The sequence below is a fragment of the Gobio gobio genome, assembly GCF_949357685.1.
Source record: "Gobio gobio genome assembly, chromosome: 19".
Classification (NCBI taxonomy): Eukaryota; Metazoa; Chordata; class Actinopteri; order Cypriniformes; family Gobionidae; genus Gobio; species Gobio gobio.
Window position 1 is genome coordinate 13,779,338 of NC_137112.1, and position 21,804 is coordinate 13,801,141.

At 43.2% G+C, this 21,804-nt stretch overlaps 1 protein-coding gene across 3 annotated transcripts in view; it reads left to right on the forward strand.

Annotated features, from left to right (window-relative positions):
* The window catches only part of lima1b (LIM domain and actin binding 1b), a 53,033-nt gene that overhangs the window by 13,266 nt on the left and 17,963 nt on the right, over positions 1–21,804 (forward strand). For 2 of the 3 annotated variants that reach the window (XM_079844463.1, XM_079844464.1), the window contains exons 2-4: positions 63–186; positions 4,616–4,661; positions 16,318–17,283. In XM_079844463.1, coding sequence (XP_079700589.1) covers positions 65–186; positions 4,616–4,661; positions 16,318–17,283 — 1,134 coding nt within the window. In that variant the 5' untranslated portion in view covers positions 63–64. Of the gene's footprint in view, positions 1–62; positions 187–4,615; positions 4,662–14,239; positions 14,414–16,317; positions 17,284–21,804 lie in introns of those variants that run through there. The other variant, XM_079844465.1, reaches the window with a different exon arrangement.

Here is a 21,804-nt window from a genome sequence, read left to right on the forward strand (position 1 = left end):
TTTGCATGTTTACAGTTCCATAAATTGGTTTTGAGTTTCATGTCTGCTTTACTGTTTTCCAGAGATGGATGCGGGGCCATTTAGCAGGAAACAGTGGGCGACACAGTCCTTACGAATCACAGCCAAAGAGCTCTCATTGGTTGGGGGTCGTGGCAAGAGCAATGCCATCACTGAGCGCTTCTCCAAGTGAGTGATATTCCCTTTATTTCTTAACACTGCTTATCACATGGCTCTGGGAAATGCTTAAAGAAAACAGTATCTTGATTAACAAAACGTGTAAGCATCATAAACTGTTGTTGGTCACCGTGTTTATTTTCAACAATAATCAAAAAGCCAAAGAAAAATCCTATTGACTTTTTGTCAGGGAGAGCAAACTTACAGGACGGCCTACAGAAATATGTAATTCAAGCGACCAATTTCTCCAGTTTCATACAAATTGGTTTCCATCCACCTATTTTTATGCACATTTGGGGATAGAGCATAAAAAATGCTAGATGTGCTTACATTTTAAAGATGCCCAAAAACAAAAATGCACTCAGTTGAGGTTTACACATTTTTTATCCGATAAGAAGACATGTGCATAAACTATGATGGAAACCCATTTTTCAGAATAAATCCCTCAACTAAAAACTCACATGACTTTGCCTGTGATTGGATAGCTGGACTAACCAGCAGACCAATCGCATCACAGCATTTTAAATGTTGGTTTGATCGTTCTGAATTGCCTGAGTCAAGTCTGTCATCATCATCAGAATGATTTGGTATAATTCTCTCTCAGAAGCGTCTCACACGAATGTGTTCCCAAACACCAGCATCCGAATGCAAGAGAACATGACAGCGTTTATTGCGTTTGGTCTAAAAGGGTTTAAGATGGAGGAAAAAAGAGCCACAGTTTATTCCCCGACAGCAACTTCCATCTTCCAATTTCCCAGGAAATGATGATTTTGTTCTCTTGTACACATGGGATGGAAACACTGCTTCTTTCATTAAATTCACAGCTTTGAATGGAGCATTAAAGTTTTAATAGATGGCTAGAAACTCTTTAATTAAAGCAAAAATGCAAAACCATCACTCAAAACAAACAATTAACCAATAAGAGTCACAATAGCTGGTCCAGAGAGGACTTAAAATAAGGAAGATAATCTGGATTGATAGTAGAATTGTAAAATAAGGTAGGATCAAGATCATGAAAATGTTTCCACCTGTTTAAGAATGGCATTTGAAATGGTTTAAGAAAGTGAAAATAGCATATATTCTTAGTGATAGATGCTTTTTACAACATGTAAAAGTAGCAGTCATTTGCAATATGTGTAAATAGTAGTTAGATGCCATTTATAATTTATTATTTATTTATTTATTTATTTTGGCAGATACATATTTAATGGGACAATAAAAGCCCTCCCCTAACCCGCCCCAATAAACACTTTTATTATTATTATTAAACATTTCGTTAGGCACTTTACTTCCACTTTTCATTTTTATTGAAAGTAAACGCCTTTCCGATGTGATATGTGATGGGAAAAGGGAGAAGAGCGAGCTCGGCAAAAGGCGGATTCGAACCCGGGTCAATCGCATCAAAACATAGTTTCATGAACCATACGCTCTACTGACCACACCACTAAAGACAGTACACCATGCGTGTTTTTTAATGTTGGGTGGCCCAACCAGGCATTGTTGGGCGGAGCTAGTGCAAATAGACACTCAGTTTAAAAATTGTCATACTATAACATTAAAATGTCCATAGAACCACTGCAACCATGTCAAGAGAGAAATTCAAAATTCCATGTGTTCTTTTTCCAACATTTTGTTAAAATGCATTTAAATCTATTACTTTTGCCAAAACTGGTTCGGATTAATTTGACCAAGCATGGGTTTACTAGTACATTATGAAGCCCTTATGAATATTGCTTATACAAAATAAGCAATATTCATAAGGGGCTAGGGACACTGGGACAGACTGCATTATTTATTGATGAATTTATGATTTATTTTGTTTTAATTATTTTAATAATGCCCCTGACCAACTCAACAATGTAATCACTTCAACAATGATTATTATTTCTTTAAAAGAGAATAAAACATTAATTGAGCGTCAGTTTCAGAACCAGATGTAAAAATAGCATCTTTATGGAGACACAGTACAGCTCATGTAATTTGAGATAATTTAAAGATTGCTACAGACACAGATATTAGCTCTGTTATGGCTCAGCTTATGGCTCTCAGGTGAAAGCAAGAACAGGAAAGGTGACAAATGTTTGCTGCTAGTGACTGCCAGTAGGGGGCAACAATTGGCCAACTCCATTTGGACCAATATTTATAATCTTTCCATCCTTGCGGTCACCTGAGAGCCATAAGCTTTGGGCACAATTGTCAACTAAGCAGTGTTGTTGATTAACTGCTTTCCCAGCAATTAACCATATTGTTTTTTATTTATGTTTTGATTCGCACTAAGTTTGTGATATCGATATCACTAAATATTTTGTGAGTTGTAACAAACTGATGCCCTGTGAATGCTCTACTGACCTTCCACCAACTAGGCAGTTCCTCGTCTTTCTCTAAAGTATGTATTTCCTTAACATAGAGATGCACTGATATGAGCATTTTGTCCAAATCCGATAACCGATAATTCTTTATATTTGAAAGCTGATAACCGATATATTGGCCGATGAATATAAATTTTTTAGAGCCTGATTACAAAAACAAAAGTCTCATAATTAAAAGCCATGTCCCAAACACACAGTTATGATGTTCTCATTATAGATTTATGTAGCCTATATGACAGACTTGGAGCATGGTCTGAAGCGTATGGCGCAGGTGCACTTAGGGCATGTCCGAATCCACTATTGCTAGTTTAACGACGGGATAAATGGTCTGCGCGCCAGGCGCATGGTCCAAAGGTTTGTCCCTAGTCTCCTGAGTCATGGGTGTGTTTTGGGCGGAACATGCAATAAACTAATCAGAGTCTCATCTCCCATTCCCTTTAAAAAACAGTTTTGCTCGCACCATGCCGGATTCACTATTTACATGGCGGAATTTGCAAGCGGAAAGACCGAACGCTTCTCCAGAAAGGAATCCTTTTAATTTTCATATTTAAACGTGTGTGTGCTGCTGTGCGTCCCTGTGTGTGTAATAATCAGAGTGTACGCGTGTTGTGCACCGCCTATAGGCTCATATTACTAACACGCCCTTTGAATAACACAAAAATTACTGCGCTATTGACTTTTGAGCAGGTGTGTGTTGGTCAATGGCGCAGACGTTTTCAGTCCCTCAAAAATAGCAACGCTCCAACAATGCTCCTGAACACACCTGGTTTTCAGACCAGACGCCCATGGGTAAACAGACGCGCGAGTGCATTTGATATTTAAACAACGTGGAGCTGGACGTGAAAATGAGGACTGCGTCGGGCTTAGACTAGCAAAATTCACTTGCGTCGCGCCTGGCGTCACATTGCTTCGGTGTGTGATAGGGCCCTTGTTGCGCTTAAAGGTGGGGTAAGTGGTATTTAAAAAATGCTTTAGAAAAGTGTCTTGGACCAAGTACCAAAACAAACTTATAGGGGCGTTAAGGGGCGTGTCTACTAATGACGGGGAGAAGAGAGCGCTCTGTGCATGTCATTATTCAAAAGACACGACACAGGACAGACATTAGCTGAGCGATGACAGAAAGAGAGAGATGGCAGATAAAACAACTAATGTGGAAGATGTCTGTGGAACAAAAGAAGGCTTACGATCAGGCAAGAAGTATCAGCTTTCCAGCACTGGAGAGAACTCAAGATGCGAAGTCTGAGGTTGCTTTATTTCTTCTTGATATTCATTTCCACACCATATAAGCCTGGAGTGTCTAAACCTCCTCACTGTCTGTTTCAAGCATCAGCTCCCAAAGCATGTCCGAAAAGTAAGATAATAAACTCCTAAATATATGTTTGCTTTCACTTATTGATGACATCACACCCTCGGCCGGCTGGCACAGCATAATCCGCCATAGTCGTTGCCTGGGTTACGTATGAGTGGGGCGGAGCTATCAAAATAGAGGCGTGTTTGTTTTGGTGATTTGAAGTCAACATCGGTTACCAGAAAGCACTTACCCCACCTTTAACTGTATTTTCCTTTTTGACGTGATTCCAATCATATTTCAAGCAATTTATAACCATCATGGTGAACTGCACATCGGAAGTGTCTCAGCTGAAGGAAATAATACATAATTTATCGGCTTTAACATATCGGACAAATTTTCTTATTGGGCCGATAGTGATAACATTAAAAATGAACATATATCGGCAGATACCGATATAGTGGCCGATTTGTTATGCCTCGCTACTTTAACCAAACAGAATCGTCAAAATAATGTTTTTTCAAGCAGGTTTCCTGAACACAATCTGCTATTGATCAGACAAATATAGTCCCAAACCATACTCATGTTGCGTTGGATGGGTTGAGATGAAGTTTTGAATGATCCACAGTGTTTATACTTTTCAGAGAAATCAAACATGCATGTTGTCTCTGCTCGGAAATTCCAACATAGAAAACATTTTTAGATTATTATATGATAATGAGACCATTTTTAACATTTACTCATACTTTTCTTTTCCTTCTCTTTCCTTCCTTTCTCTTTTCAGATATCAGAAAGCCGCTGAGGAGGCGAGCGCAGACAAGAAAAAACCGGTAAGTGTTACTGGTGCACCGTATGGAAGTTATAATTCACTGTAAATAGAACCTCATTCCTAACTGGTTTGGAACACTGAATGAGAAATGTTTTTTTTTTGTTGACATTTCTACTTTAGTGTTTCACCCAGGAAAGTAAGTAGTCAATTTTGGAATGACATGAGATAGAGCTGCACGATTAATCGTTAAAAGATATTGATTCAATCACCCACGCAATCTCATAAATGACAACGGTTCGCCTGTCTATTAAACGTTTGACAAGTACAATCACAGCAAACATCCAGATCTGTGTCAGAAAGGCAGTTGTCATGTTTAGGTACGAAACCGCTTTACAACCACACAATATCATTATTTCTGTGTTACAATAATTCAAAATATCGCTGAAGTTTATAGTTCGGATATAAACACTGATGTCTATGGTAGCCATCAAAAAGTAAATCACCTTTTGAAAGTAACTTGACACTTCAAATAAAGATTGTATCAATTACATCATTACACCAGTAGGTGGCGACAAGTGACTGTTAAAAATGTGTTTGTCATTGAATCATTCATTCAAGAGATTTGTTCAAAAATGTTGATTCATTCAGTAATTAAACAAGTGAGTCATTGAATCATTCATTCATGAGATTCATTCAAAAATGTTGATTCATCCAGTAATGAAACAAGCGAATAATTGAATCATTCATTAATAAGATTCATTCAAAAATGCTTATTCATCCAGTAATGAAACAAGTAAAGTATTTATGAATGAGTCATTGAATCAATGATTCAAGAGATCCATTCAAAAACGTTGATACATCCAGTAATGAAACAAGTGAAGTTTTTATGAGGGAGTCATTGAATCATTCACTCAATTCTATTTAAAAAAACAGAATCTTTAGTAAATTACATGTAATTTTGTTTAGCTGTCTTTTCAGAATTATAGAAGAATCTTGATCTCCCTTTTAAACCAAAATATCGGGAATCTCAATTTATCCAGAATCGTGCAGCTCTAACATGAGGATAGTGTAAATTATAACAGAATTTTCATTTTTGGTTTAAGTATTTCTTTAAACTTCAGAATCAATGCAAGAAATACCTTGTCTGTTTCATTTTCTAAACTGTTGAAAACGTCCGGTTACGTATGTAACCCTCGTTCCCTGAGGAGGGAACGGAGACGTACGTTAGTGACTAACGAATGGGGGTTTCGCTTAGAAGCCAATCATCTTCATCGTATTCAACAGCGCCCAATGGCAGTGCCAATGCCATGGGCATGCGGAATTTGCATGCGTAACTCCGCCCCACCTCGTGGGTATATAAGGAAGTACGCTGCGAACATCGCATTATGTTACTGCTGCAGGAGCCAAGACTGAACTCCTCGCGTTCCAGGCAGCACAGCTGACGTGGCTAAGGAAACGTACGTCTCCGTTCCCTCCTCAGGGAACGAGGGTTACATACGTAACCGGACGTTCCCTTTCGTTCAGTCACTACGACGTACGTTAGTGACTAACGAATGGGGGAACCTGTAAAACAGCGCCACTCAGCTGTCATCCAGTGCCCTGCGTAAGTGTGAGATCCCGCCACTTAAGGCCCTAGGACTCCCACTTATCACAGGATTACCAAGGTACACTGGGAAGCATATCCCAGTGAGGGAATGCCAAGATGCCTACCGTAGGGAGGACTTAGAGAATACACATATGACCCGCTGAGGGTTGCATATGGAAGATCTCTAGGGTACCAGCCGAAGGTGGATTTTTAACCCTAGGGGTGGCAGGGACTTGCCAAGGGAAAGACACCTGCTCACTGAGGAGGCTTACGGTGGGAATACTCGTGTGGGGGTCGCCAGAGGGGAACCATGCACACGGAGCACCTGGCCGGACATGAGGGTCTGGGCTCGAAAGGGCAGACTGAACTGATGTCGGCGTCGACAGTGCTGGAGGAGCTCAGGGCTCTCGGGGAGCTCACCTGAGGAAAATATCGCACGTATCCAGTCATGGGAGTGGAATGGCGAGCAAGCGAAGACACCTGAGCGTGGTCCATTACCGGCCCCTCGGGGGGGCGAGTACAAAGTCGGACACTGGCTCCACTCGGAGATTGTAGAATCTGGCGAATGTGTTGGGTGTCGCCCAGCCTGCAGCTCTGCAGATGTCTGTTAGCGAGGCGCCATGCGCTAGAGCCCAAGAGGAGGCCACACTCCGGGTGGAGTGTGCCCTCACACCAAGGGGACATGGTCGACCTTGCTGCTGGTAAGCCAAAACAATGGTGTCCACCACCCAGTGAGACAACCTCTGCTTTGAGAGAGCACTTCCCTTCCGCTCTCCACCATAACAGACAAAGAGCTGGTCTGAGGTCCTGAAACACTGCGTCATGTCTACGTAGGCGCGGAGAGCGCGTACTGGACAGAGCAATGCCAAGGCTGGGTCTGCCTCCTCCAAAGGCAGCGCTTGCAGGTTCACCACCTGATCTCGGAACGGAGTGGTAGGAACCTTGGGCACATATCCGGGCCGGGGTCTCAGGATCACGTGAGAGTTAGCCGGCCCGAACTCAAGGCACGCTTCGTCAACCGAAAATGCTTGCAGGTCCCCGACCCTCTTAAGCGAGGCCAATGCGGTCAGCAGAGCCGTCTTCATAGACAAGAACTTAATCTCGGCCGACCGCAAAGGCTCAAAGGGAGGCCTCTGCAGAGCACTTAAGACTACTGAGAGGTCCCAAGAGGGAACGAGAGGAGAGCGAGGAGGATTCAGTCTCCTCGCTCCCCTCAGGAACCTGATGACCAGGTCGTGCTGACTTACCTTTTTGTCTCCCAGGAGATCGTGGTAGGCAGATATTGCGGCCACGTACACTTTCAGGGTGGAGGGAGACAGCCTTCGCTCCACCCCCTCCTGGAGAAACGATAGCACGGACCCGATCGGGCATTTCCAGGGGTCTTCTTGGCGGGAAGAGCACCATGTGACGAAGAGGTTCCACTTCAACGCGTAGAGACGTCGTGTAGACTCAGCTCTAGCGGAAGTGATGGTAGCGACCACCGCAGGTGGAAGGCTACTCAAACCTGCCGTGTCCCGTCCAGAAGCCACACGTGGAGCTTCCAGAACGCTGGACGCGGGTGCCAAAAGGTGCCCCGTCTCTGAGTCAGAAGGTCTGGTCTCAGAGGGATAGGCCAGGGAGGGGCTGTCGCAAGGAGTAAGAGTTCTGGGAACCAGGTCTGGCCGTGCCAAAGCGGGGCGACCAAGACGACCTGCTCCTTGTCCTCCCTGATCTTGCACAGTACCCGTGCAAGAAGGCTCACTGGGGGAAACGCATACTTGCGTAGCCCGGACGGCCAGCTGTGCGCCAGTGCATCCGTGCCGAGGGTGCCCTCGGTCAGGGAATAATACAGGGAGCAATGGGAAGAGTCCTGGGAGGCAAACAGATCTACCTGTGCGTCGCCGAACCGTTCCCATATCAGCTGGATCGTCTGGGGGTGGAGTCTCCACTCTCCGGGGAGAGGCTGAAACCGTGACAGCTCGTCGGCTGCACAGTTCAGGTCTCCAGGGATGTGGACAGCACGAAGGGACCTCAGGCGCTTCTGACTCCACAAAACGAGATGGCGGGCGAGTTGAGACATACGGTGGGAGCGTAGACCGCCCTGGTGGTTGATGTACGCTACTACGGCCGTGTTGTCTGTCCTGACTAGCACATGTTGACCCTTCAGCAACGCTCGGAAGCGGTGCAGGGCGAACCGTACAGCCAGTAACTCGAGGCAATTGACATGCAGAAGGCGCTGGGGTCCTGTCCAGGAGCCCGCGGCTGCTTGTCCATTGCACATGGCACCCCAGCCCGTGGATGATGCATCTGTTGTCACAACAACATGCCTGGAAGCTCGTTCTAAGGACACTCCGGTCCGTAGAAACTTGAGGTTCGACCACAGGGTGAGTGTCTGTAAGCAGGCCCGAGTCACTGGGACCCGGAGCGTGCCAGACCGCCATGCCCATCTCGGGACTCGATCGCGTAGCCAGTGCTGAAGCGGTCTCATATGAAGCAATCCGAGCGGCGTTACCGCGGCTGCAGATGCCATATGCCCCAGGAGCCTCTGAAAATGTTTCAGTGGAACCGCACTCTGGCCCTCGACTTGTCGAAGGGCAGTCAGCAGAGACTGCGCGCGCTCGCTCGAAAGCTGCGCGCACATGGCGACCGAGTCGATATCCATACCGAGAAAAGAGATCCTCTGCGCGGGGCAAAGTTTGCTCTTCTCCCAGTTGACCCGAAGGCCCAGACGGGCTAGGTGATGGAGCACCAGATCTCTGTGTCCGCAAACCTGCTCTCGAGAGGGACCCAGTATGAGCCAGTCGTCGAGGTAGTTCAGGATGCGGACCCCGTGCTGCCGAAGGGGCGCAAGGGCTGCCTCGGCAATCTTCGTAAAGACGCGAGGGGACAGAGATAGCCCGAATGGTAGAACTGCGTACTGATATGCCCGCCCCTCGAAAGCAAACCGTAGGAACGGTCTGTGTCGAGGCAAAATGGAGACATGGAAGTAGGCGTCCTTCAGGTCGATCGCTGCAAACCAATCGTGTGGACGAACGCATTCGAAAAGGCGTTTCGCTGTCAACATCTTGAACGGAAACCGGTGAAGGTAACGGTTCAGGATGCGCAGGTCCAGGATTGGCCGTAGCCCACCGGTCTTTTTGGGTACAATGAAGTACGGGCTGTAAAACCCGCAATTCATCTCGGCTGGAGGGACAGGTTCGATCGCACCCTTCGCCAGTAGGGTGGCAATCTCCGCTCGCATGACGGGGGCGTTGGCCCCGATCATGGTGGAACGGACTCCCTGGAAGCAGGGAGGAACCCGTGCGAACTGAATCGCATAGCCGCGCCTGACGGTCCGCTCGACCCAGCGGGACAGCCCTGGAAGCTGAAGCCAGACATCCAGAAACTGCACCAGCGGGGTCATACGGTGTACAGACGTACCCAGTGTGGGCTTGCAGCGATGCAGCGTCACCGGCCCGGACATGGGAGGCTGTGGGGCGTCCCGGTGCGGGGGCACGGTTGACAGCTGCGTCCTGACAGAGGAGACCAGGGAAGGACCAGCGTTCCACTGGGGTCTGCTCTGCCAGGAGGCTGGCGACAGAGTGGGATGCGAGTGGCGGGACCCGTGGGTGGCGCGCACCGTCATCACCGGACTCTGTGGGCTCAGGGATGGGAGTGTTAATTCTTTCTTTGACCAACATAGGGTGCTGCTGACCCGGGGGCCAGCAGCTGAACAAAGGATTCTCCCCCGGCCCTCCACCGGGGGAAGGAGTGGTCCTGCTACCATCTCCTCGAAAGAATTTCCCATCCCTGAGCCGTCCGTCTCAGGAGCGCCGCTTGGCCTGGCGTTTAGCGGGGCGCAGGGCGGCCTGAGGGGACTTGGACGCCTTCCTACGGCTTCCTCCGCGACCCGGCCCGGGTGAAGGCTGCTGCTTGGACCGGGTGGGAGGGGCGGGAGCCTTAGGAGGGCGTCCTCGGCGTGGAGCAGACTGAGTTGACTGCGCCGGCGGCGGGGTGGAGGCAGCAGCTGGCCGCCGGGGCAGTACGTTTTTTTTTTAATAGCCTCAGTCTGCTTCTGGGCGATTGAGAACTGTTGGGCGAAGTCCTCAACCGCCCCGCCGAAGAGGCCGGCCTGGGATATGGGGGCATCGAGGAACCGGGTTCGCTCGGTGTCCCGCATATCGGCCAGGTTCAGCCACAGGTGACGCTCCTGGACCACATTTGTGGACATCACTTGACCCAGGGAGCGTGCGGTCACCTTCGTCGCCCGGAGAGCGAGGTCGGTGGCGGCACGCAGCTCATTTAAGAGCCCCGGATCAACTCCACCCTCGTGCATGTCCTTGAGGATCCTGGCCTGGTAGACCTGAAGGATCGCCATGGCATGCAGCGAAGCGGCAGCCTGCCCCGCGGCTCTGTGCGATTTCGACACCAAGGTTGATGTGAATCGACAGGCTTTGGAGGGGTGCTTAGGATCACCACGCCAGGTTGAAGCGCTCTGAGGACACAGTTGCATCGCAACAGAACGTTCAACTGGAGGGACCCCAGTGTACCCTTTAGCTGCCGCCCCATCGAGGACGGAGAAGGCGGAGGAAGTCACCGAACGGTCACGGGAAGACAACGGGGACTTCCAGGACCGCGTGAGTTCCTCATGCAGCTCGGGAAAGAAAGGTATTGAGGGCAAGGACTGACGGGTGTCAGCGCGAGCCCCCAAAAACCAATCGTCGAGCCTTGAGCGTTCGGGACAGGGTGGAGGGTTCCACTCGATCCCTAAACTCGCGGCTGCCCGAGACAACATGGCTGTCAGCTCTGGATCTGACTCGGGCAATGCTGGCACGCCCGAGGGCGGCAGCACAGCCGAGTCGTCATCTCCAGAGGACTCGAGCCCACCTTGTGATGCGGTGATCGACATCGCATCCTCCTCTGGAGCGCCAAATGAGATGCGCGGGGGGGCCGGAGCCGGCCCCGCGACCTGCATCTGGACACTCGCGGGTTGCAATGTGCAAGACGGGGGTGTGGCCCGAGGCATGAGCGTCGGGGCTTTGTTCCACACCGTAACCGTCAAGTCACCCTGACCACCAGCCGAAGTACTGGGCCTCTGGGACTCAGTAGATCGGGGTGTGGTAGAGGGGACTCTCACTTCAGTACGAAGGTCATGGAGTCTTGACCGCAACATTGCGATGGTCATGTTCCCGCAGTGAGAACATGACTCATCCGCGAACGCTGTCTGAGCATGCTGAAAGCCCAAACATATCAGACAGTGTTCGTGCCCATCAGAAGAGGAAAGCAACCGACCACACCCAGAAGTACACGGACGAGACATCCTGAAAAGGACGCGTCACGTGTAAGCTCTTTTATGAGAGGAAGCTTCGCAGAGAACGCCGAAGCGCCCAGGGACCACACACCAGCTGTCTAGCGGACCACTGCGCAGATCAGCAGGCAGGCAGTATGATGATCACTGGAACGCGCCGTAACACCAACGCCTCTGGAAAGCTGCTCGTCTCGAAAGCTGTCGATGACTCAGATCAGGCTTGTAGGAGTGAAGAGATCCTCTTGGCTCCAAAGCAGAAACATAATGCGATGTTCGCAGCGTACTTCCTTATATACCCACGAGGTGGGGCGGAGTTACGCATGCAAATTCCGCATGCCCATGGCATTGGCACTGCCATTGGGCGCTGTTGAATACGATGAAGATGATTGGCTTCTAAGCGAAACCCCCATTCGTTAGTCACTAACGTACGTCGTAGTGACTGAACGAAAGGGAACTGAAAGGCTACATATTAGACACTGCAGTGGAAAGTGGTTTACTGTTAACTCTCAGTTACTCAGCTAACAAAAATATATTCTAAGAATGTTTTGCTAACGTTCCTAAGTTACGAAAATGAGAAATTTCGGAATGTTTAAAATTAAAAAAAAAAAAAAATCTTGGTTATACAAACTTTTAGGGAATCATTTTGATCATTTTGCAAACATTATGGGAACGTTACTTTCATTGTTCTCTAAACGAGTAGCAACATATTTTTTTTAAATATTAGATTACCATCCAACTAAAACGTTTTAGAAAGAAACGTTCCAAATGTTCTGTTTTGGGCTAACACCAGAAAACTTTGAACGAATGTTCTAATAATGTTACTTCCGCTTGTTCATAACTTTGAAAGAACCTCGCCAGAACATTAGCAAACGTTCTGAGAATGTTCCTTGTTTGCTGGGTCTTTACATCCTGACCTAAAGATATACACTACTGGTCAAAAGTTTAGAAACGTTAAGCTTTTTGAAAGTAGTCTCTTAATCTCACCATGGCTGCACTGTAAGAAAAATCCCCGTAAATTTTACGGTAAAAAACCGGCAGCTGTGGTTGCCAGAACTTTACCGTAAAAAATACGGCAGTAATGTTTTAGGTTTTTAGGGACAGCACCATATAATTTAAAGGTTTATAATGTAATAATTGCGGTTAAAAAATGTTTTATTTTACAGTTCAAAACAATATAATTTAAAGGTTTATAATGTATTGTATTGAAATAATGTTAAATTGCCAACCTATTGAAATACTAATATCTGTTATGTACCTTTGATATATACGGACAACCACCAATCACAGTGGTGATGAGAAGCACGTGATGAATCAAAGCTCATCACAAGCAGAGGACAATACTAATATATAGAAGGTGCTCAGTGTCATTCACTCAAACACTAAACACCATCATGGTAAAACACGACATTTAAAAAATGCAGTAAACATTAATTTAACAACATCAGATGTAACATAAAACCCTAATACCCTACATAACTGATTAGGAAAAACAAAGAAGAAACATAGTTATTGCAATGAAAATACATCAAATGCGAAGTGTCACGCTGGGAATTCTGGGAATGTCAATTTACGGGTTTTCACTGTAAATTACACAATGACTTCTTCTTTTTCACTTCCAAAAACTGTACATTTAACGGTATTTTACTGTAAAATGAAATTAAATGTAAGGTAAGATCTATTACAGTTATTCACCGTATATAGTACGGAAACTTTCTGTTAACCAATTAACTGTTTTTCACCGTAGCATTTTTACAGTAAAATACCGTTAAAATCACAATAATTTTTTACAGTGTGCATCTGCATTTATTTGATTTACAATAAAACAGTAATATTATTACAATTTAAATTAACTGGTTTCTTTTGTCATATATACGTGTGTATATATATATATATATATATATATATATATATATATATATATATATATATATATATATATATATATATATATATTATGTATTCCTGTGATCAAAGCAACATTTTCAGCAGCTGTCACATGATCTTGCAGAAAACATTATAAGATCATTTCTTATTATTATCAATGATGAAAACTTGTTTAGCTGCTTTTTTATAATTTTTTTATTATTATTATTATTATTTAAAATCATGATGCACAGTCATTCAAAAGTTTTGGGTACGTAAAATAAAAAAAATAAAATATTACATTAAAGTATAAATTAGTACTTTTATTTAGCAAAGACACATTAATAAATAATTAATAATAAATAAATTTATGAAATTAATAAATATTAGAAAAAAAGGTTCTATTTAAAATAAATGCTTTCTATTCGTCAAAGAATCGTGAAAAAAATGGTTTCCGCAAAATATAAAGCAGCACAACTGTGTTTTAACATAATCATAAATGTTTCTTGCTCATCAAATCATCATATTAGAATGATTTCTGAAGGATCATGTGACACTGAAAATTCAGCTTTGATCACAGGAATACAATACATTTTAAAAGATATTACAACAGAAACCAGTTCATTTAAAGTGTAATAATATTACTGTTTTACTGTATTTTTGATCATATAAATGCAGCCTTGGTGAGATAGATACTACGAATGTTTCCAAACTTTTGACCGATACTGTATATATATATATATATATATATAAAAAAAAAATTTTTTTTTTTTTTGCAATCTCATGCATGAGGAACGATGAAAACAGATGAGAAAGAGTTAAATCTCATCACATGCATCATTTCCTGTATGCCGGTTTCCCTGCAGGGGGCTTTTAATCATCTCCATCTCACACACATTCATTCCCTCTTCCCCCTTTTCCTTTCACTTCTGTCTTTCTTTCCTTCCTTCATGGGGGCTGTTCAGTGGGGCTGGACTAGTTCTTACAAGTTTCCTGCCTGCCGCACATCTGGTAGAGCTTTATCACTGATGTCCAGCGCCCAAGGAGCTCGAGGAAAGCAGAGCAGAGAAAAGACGTAAAGAGCGCCTTGTCCATCCAGGTCTTTCCTCTCATCTCCTACAACTTCTCTTTCTGGTGTCTCGTTTCAGCATGCTTTCTCAAAGACTGTTGCATGAACGCTATCTACTGAGCTGAGATTTGGGGTAGAGACAGAAAACAGCCATTCTTTGTTTGAATTGTCTATTGGACTGTTTTCACTCTCATGAGAAGAGTTTGTGTTAGTATTCTGCTCAGGATCTTGCACTAAACCGGTGACATAAGAGCAATGTTTGGAGGCTTGATGAAATGATAGTGTTTTAGGGGAAGTGTGTCATCAATGGCTGTTATTTGGTGAGTGTTCGAGCAGTGATTAAATGCTGACTCTGTTTAAGTGGAGATGTTTCGAACAGCTGTTTCCTAGATTATCGCATTATCCTCATGTGGAGATATTCTCTCATGTCTCGTCATGTCTGGCACTTCTATTCCAGACAAAATATCCTAAAATAAACTTTCAAATGTTTTGTTAATTTAGTGGTAACAACTATTTTGTCTATAATGTACACTAAGCATCAAATGTTTGGAAATGCTTTGGAACTGACAACTTTTTGATCTAAAGGGTTCAGTGTTATTTTACATACTTTTAAATACTATTAGTATTGCTATTAACTTTTTTTGTTGTTGTCTTTTTCTACTACTATTCAGGTTTATTTTTATTTTCATTCAGTCATTTTAGTGATTTAACTTGAACTTATTTTAGTTAGTTGTCAATGTAAGATTTAAATTTAACATAACAATTTTCATTTAGTTTTTATTCTGATATTCATATTTTAAATTATATATTTCAGTTAATTGTTTTCGATGAGTTTTAAATTATAAAAATTTAAAAATGAGTTTTATATTATATGAATGACCTTACAAAGCATGCATTTACATTATAGAATGGATGATTTGGACTGGATAATCTGGACTTTTGAAAGGTTATGCAGAACTGTAATCTAGGTGTAGGATGGTTACTATGAAGCATACATTGATTTAGCAATTTACATGAATGATATACGTAATGCAGCTTGTTAAGGAGAGGTGTACTATTACTTTTTTTTTTAAGCGATCTGATTTTAACGATCTGAGCGCATGACGCAGGTACACTTAGGGCGTGTCTGAATCCACTTTTGCCAGGCGCATGGTCCAAAAGGGTCGTCCCTTGTCTCTGAATGAGTAATGGGGGTGTGTTTTGGGCGTAACGTGCAATAAACCAATCAGAGTCTCATCTCCCATCCCTTTAAAATGTAAAAGTTTTGCTCCCACCATGGCGGATTCTCTATTTACATGGAGGAATTTGTGAGCGGAAAGACTGAATGCTTCTCCTGAGAGGAATCCTTTTATTTTTCATATTTAAAAACGTATGTGTGCTGCTGCGCTTCCCTGTGCGTGTAATAATCAGAGTGTACTTGCGTTGTGCACCACCTATAGGCGCATATTACTAACACACCCTTTAAATAACACAAAAAATACTGCGCTATTGACTTTAGTCCAGGTTTGTGTTGGTCAATGGCACAGTCGTTTTCAGTTCCTCAAAATAGCAACGCTCCAACAATGTGCCTGAACACACCCGTTTTTCAGAGCAGACGCCCATGGGCGAACAGATGCGTGAGTGCATTTGATATTTAAACAACGTGGAGCTGGACATGACAATGAGAACTGCGTCGGGCTGAAACTCGCAAAAAACACTTGTATCGCGCCTGGCGTCACATTGCATCGGGTGAATGATTGGGCCCTTAGTTTTCACTCCTTAGTTTCTCAACAAATCTCATAGATATAAATTAAAGGAGGGACCCGAGGCATATATACAGCCTTAAGCTTTTTTGCCTTGTAAGTTGTAGTTAGTAAAAAAAAAGGTAGATGCAATACCACATAGTTGTCTGAAATGAATGTTTACATGAATTAACCTCTCTCACTCTTTCTCAGTCTATTGACAGTTTGTCCATGAGATCGGGAAACCTGAGTGTGCTGAAGAAACGCTGGGAACGGCCGCCTCAGGAGAAATCTGTTCCTCAGCTGAGCGTGGCACCTGAAGCGCGCCGTGCCTCCCGCAAACCCAGCAGTCCCCCAAAACCACCAGCTTCCTCCCACAAACCCAGCAGTCCTCCAGAACCACCTGCTTCCTCCAGCAAACCCAGCAGTCCTCCAGAACCACCTGCTTCCTCCCACAAACCAAGCAGTCCCCCAGAACCACCTGCTTCCTCCAGCAAACCCAGTAGTCCCCCAGAACCACCTGCTTCCTCCAGCAAACCCAGCAGTCCTCCAGAACCACCTGCTTCCTCCCACAAACCAAGCAGTCCCCCAGAACCACCTGCTTCCTCCAGCAAACCCAGCAGTCCTCCAGAACCACCTGCTTCCTCCCACAAACCAAGCAGTCCCCCAGAACCACCTGCTTCCTCCAGCAAACCCAGCAGTCCTCCAGAACCACCTGCTTCCTCCCACAAACCAAGCAGTCCCCCAGAACCACCTGCTTCCTCCAGCAAACCCAGCAGTCCTCCAGAACCACCTGCTTCCTCCCACAAACCAAGCAGTCCCCCAGAACCACCTGCTTCCTCCAGCAAACCCAGCAGTCCTCCAGAACCACCTGCTTCCTCCCACAAACCAAGCAGTCCTCCAGAACCACCTGCTTCCTCCAGCAAACCCAGCAGTCCCCCAGAACCACCTGCTTCCTCCAGCAAACCCGTGCGACAGGCCAGCCTGACCCAGGAGCCCACGTCCCATGAGAGACCTGCGAAAACAAAGGCAGAAATGGAGACTAAACAAAAGAAGTGGGCAGAAGAGAAGGAAGACAGCGAAACTACATCCGATCCATTCCCTCCATCTTCCCCTGTGGAGAAACCAGCCTTGCCCCTCAATAACCTCAAAATGAGGTTTGAAAAGGGCAAAAGCAAGGTGAGAACGTCACAGATGTATTACATTATTGTACTTGTCTCTGTATTTTCTATATTTCCTGGTATGTTGTGAAACAACCCAACAATGATCCATAATCTAGTATTATAACTTACATCAGTTGAACATATTCTCACTTACATGCCAAATCTTACAAAGAAACAAATCCAAAGAAAATCCAAAATGAAGCCTGTTTTAGGGCAATTCAATTTAAAAAGCACATGGCGCAGGTGCACTTAGGGCGTGTCCGAATCCACTTTTGCTAGTTTAATGACGGAAAAAAAGGTCGGTGTGCCAGGTGCATGGTCCAAAAGGGTTGTCCCTAGTCTCTTAACGAGTAATGGTTGTGTTTTGGCTGTAACGTGCAATAAACCAATCAGAGTCTCATCTCCCATTCCCTTTAAAAGCCAGTTGCGCTCACATAATGGTGGATTCGCTATTTACATGCGAGCGGAAAGACTGAATGCTTCTCCAGAGAGGAATCCTTTTATTTTTAATAATAATAATAACTCTGTAATAATCAGAGTGTACGTGCGTGTTTACCGCCTATAGGCTCATATTACTAACACACCCTTTAAATAACACAAAAAATACTGCGCCTTTGACTTTAGAGCAGGTTTTTGTTGGTCAATGGGGCATTGTCAGTTGCCTCAAAATAGCAACGCTCCAACAATGCTTCTAAACAGACCTGGTTTTCAGACCAGCATGCCCATTGGTGAACAGATGGGAACGAGTTTGCATTTGCTATTTAAACAACATGGCACTGGACATGAAAATGAGAACTGCGTCGGGCTGAAACTAGCAAAAAAACACTTGGTCGCGCCTGGCGTCACATGGCGTCGGGTGTATGATAGGGCCCTAAATCTCTGACAACTTAATGTATTGAATTTTGAAGGTACTGTACACAGTAATGTTGAAAATATGTCTCCAAAAATATCAGGATTTTAAAGTCTTTTGGCGAACCTCATATTAAGTATCTACAGAAAATGTCATTAACAGAGGAATAATTACTCAAAATCCAATTTAAATCTATTTGAACAGTGCTGCATTGCTTAATGTAGAACAAACGCAGGTTGGTATAACTTCTTTCTAAATGAGATAGATCTTTGATGATATTGTTGAAGCTCCTGTTCGTGCTTTGGCAAACATGTCAAACTGGCTCGCTGATTTAAATAGGCATCTAAGCAGCTTTTTATTTCTGTTGTGAATGGTAAATAAGGGTGTGTTCACACTTGGCACGTTTGGTTCATTTAAAATTAACTTGATGTAATTTGCAATTGATTAAATGTGAACGCTGCCATCTGAACATTGGCAGACCGAGACAACCAAAAAATGACTAAAGAGTTTCAATATTTTTCCTATTTAAAACTTGACTCTTCTGTAGTTACATTGTGTAAATGAAAAGTTGTGATTTTATAGGCCGAAATGGCTAGGAACTATACTCTCATTCCTGCGTAATGATCAAGGAACTTTGCTGCCGTAACATGGGCGCGGCAGGCGCAAGGATATTACGCAGCGCCTGAAAATAGGCTAACTTCCGTCAACATAACCCACCTGACAACATGCTTGTCGAGATGCTAACGGTCTAATCAGATTCAATGATCTATGCTAAGCTATGCTAAAAGTGCTACCGTCAGACCCGGAGATCAGCTGAATGGATTCGAAAATGGTAAAACTCAACTGTTTAACTCTACAGGAGTTGGAAAATGAGCCTATTTTCAAAAAAAGTGGAGTGTTCCTTTAAGGATAATTTCATCAACTAACCTTTACATGATATGGGTATGTGTCCAGTATATGTTTCTCGGCTTTACTTGTGCCCATCCCCCAATGTCATAACCAGAGGCCAGGCATGTGCTCACATTCCTACTTGATTCCTTGGAATCTTTTGGCATGTCTCATTTCATGTTGACGTTGAGTTAGCAATCTGCTCTCTGACACGGTGACAAATCTAACATTGTCTAAGTTATAATCTGCAGTTCTTAGATAATGAAAGCGCAGCATGAAATACAAGTTAGCACTCAATGAAACTCAATGAAGGATGAATTTTGTGCTGCAAAACTGTAATAAGCATACATTTGGATTTAGTTTGAGGGATCATTATCTGTATCTAGCCTTGAGTACACAAAAGATTATCATTTTTCCAGTGTAGTGTTCTCTCATTTAATCTCAATCAAATCTACTTCCTTTTGGTGTGCTTTTTTATCATTCTATTTCTCTTTAAATTGTCAGCAGTGTTTTTTAAGGGATTACACTTATTTTTTCTGTAATTTAATTAGAAAAAATAAAACGTATTTCATAGGGCACTAAAATAAATGTAGGTTAACTTGTATATGTTTCATGATTTAAATTAATTAGACATGCTTTTTGACTAATACAATTTAATGTAACCATTAAAATGGGGGGGGGGGGGGGGGGGCATGAATAAAACATATTTCATAGGGCTCTAAATTCAATTCCAAAATAAAAAATTAAATAAAAAGAATAGCTTCTTCAGGATTTTTACAAATATCTAAACATCCTTAAATCAAGATCCATTTACTTGACATGCAAAATGAAGAAATTAAGTCTTGTTTTCTGAGAAATTGAACAAAATGAAGTGAGTTTATGCTTAAAACAAGAACAAATATCTGTCATTGGGTATTAAAATGAGTTCTTAATTTCAATTAAGTTGATTTTGCTTAACCTATTGGCTGATATTTGTTCTTGTTTTAAGCATAAAATAAGTTTCACAAGATTTCTTATGTAATTTTTCAAGTAAATGAAAATCTTGATTTAAGAATCTTAGATATTTGCACTGGAAAAAGAACATCACTTTTTTGTACTATGATCAGAAGGTACATTAAAAGTTATTTCCATATTCTAGGGTTTGGGAACAGAGCTATTCAAATTTTAAGCTATTCTTTTGTGTTGGAAAGTGTATTTTCAAACTTTGAAGCGTTACTAATATAACTCATTGTGTGCTTAGACATTTACATTTAGAGAACATGTTGGCGTGTTATGTTCCCTTCAATTTATTCCTTACATTTTCTTTAATTGGTCTTAAAAAGGTCTTAAATTTTCCTTCACAAAACCTGCAGAAACCCTGGTTTGTGTGTAAAAAAAAAATCCCTGTGGTTTACATAACTTGATGATACTGTGACGGTTTGTTCTGCAACATACACTGACTGCACACACTCACACCCCAAACTGTCTTATCTAGTCAGTTATTAAAAAACGTATGTTTTCAAAAATTAATAAAACAACTACAAAATGTGCCTTTTCGCTATAGGTGTGTTTGTAGAGCAAAGCACCATGTTATGTTTACCACAGGCTTTATTTTTCACATAAATTAAAAAACAAAAATTGTAAAACCCCATAGAAAAATCTTGAAGGAACTAGCACTGAATTAGACTTCCTGGTTCTGACGTCATTCTGCATACACTCTATAGCAAATACAATATATTTAATATATATTTATAATAGTATTTTTTAAATAATATTTTTACTTTTTTGAGCATTATGCAAGTTGAACAGAATTAAAAAATGTCACAGTGGAAAATAAGCTTAATTTCCTGTCAGAAAGATGTTGCATTTCTCAAAGTTATTTTTGTGAGATTCACAGTGATATTTAGCTGTTTAATTGTGTTTTTAACGTGGTCTATAAGCAAGTATCTTACTTAGCTAGCTAGGTGGAGTTTGTGTCTATGGCTCTGAGTCATGTTCTTTAAAATTCCCCTATCCAAAGGGGTGTGATGCAGAGACAAGTATGTCTATTGTTCCATCACAGTGGGGCGGTTGTTTGAGCGTCCTGCCTCCCAGAATGCTGGTTGAAAAGACAAAGGAAAGAGAATGCTGGTAATTCACTAGACGAGTCCCTCTTTGACCATCACACGTTAAAAAGACTCTTCAATCCAAGTTAACATTCTAAGAATGGAATCTGTGACATGCTGTTGATTAGCACAAACTATCATTTTACATCGTCTTTTAGTTTGGGAAAGTAATCTACCTTAGCTGAGGCAACCTGATTGCACCAGATTAAATGTTTAAACACACACTGTTCTAAGAGTATAAGACACAACACTTACACTATATTGCCAAAAGTATTAGGACACCCCTCCAAATCATTGAATTCAGGTGTTCCAATCACTTCCTTGGCCACAGGTGTATAAAATCAAGCACTAGGCATGCAGACACTTCTACAAACATTTATGAAAGAATGGGTCACTCTCAGGAGCTCAGTGAATTCAAGCGTTGTACCGTGATAGGTTACCACCTGTGCAATAAGTCCATTTGTGAAATTTCCTCACTACTAAATATTCAATGCTCAACTGTTAGTGGTATTATAACAAAGTGGAAGCAATTGGGAACAACAGCAACTCAGCTATGAAGTGGTAGGCCACGTAAAATCAAAGAGCGGGGTCAGCGCATGCTGAGGCACACAGTGCGCAGAAGTCGCCATCTTTCTGCAGAGTCAATAGCTACAGACCTCCAAACTTTGTGTGACTTTCAGATTAGCTCAAGAACAGTGCGTAGAGAGCTTCATGG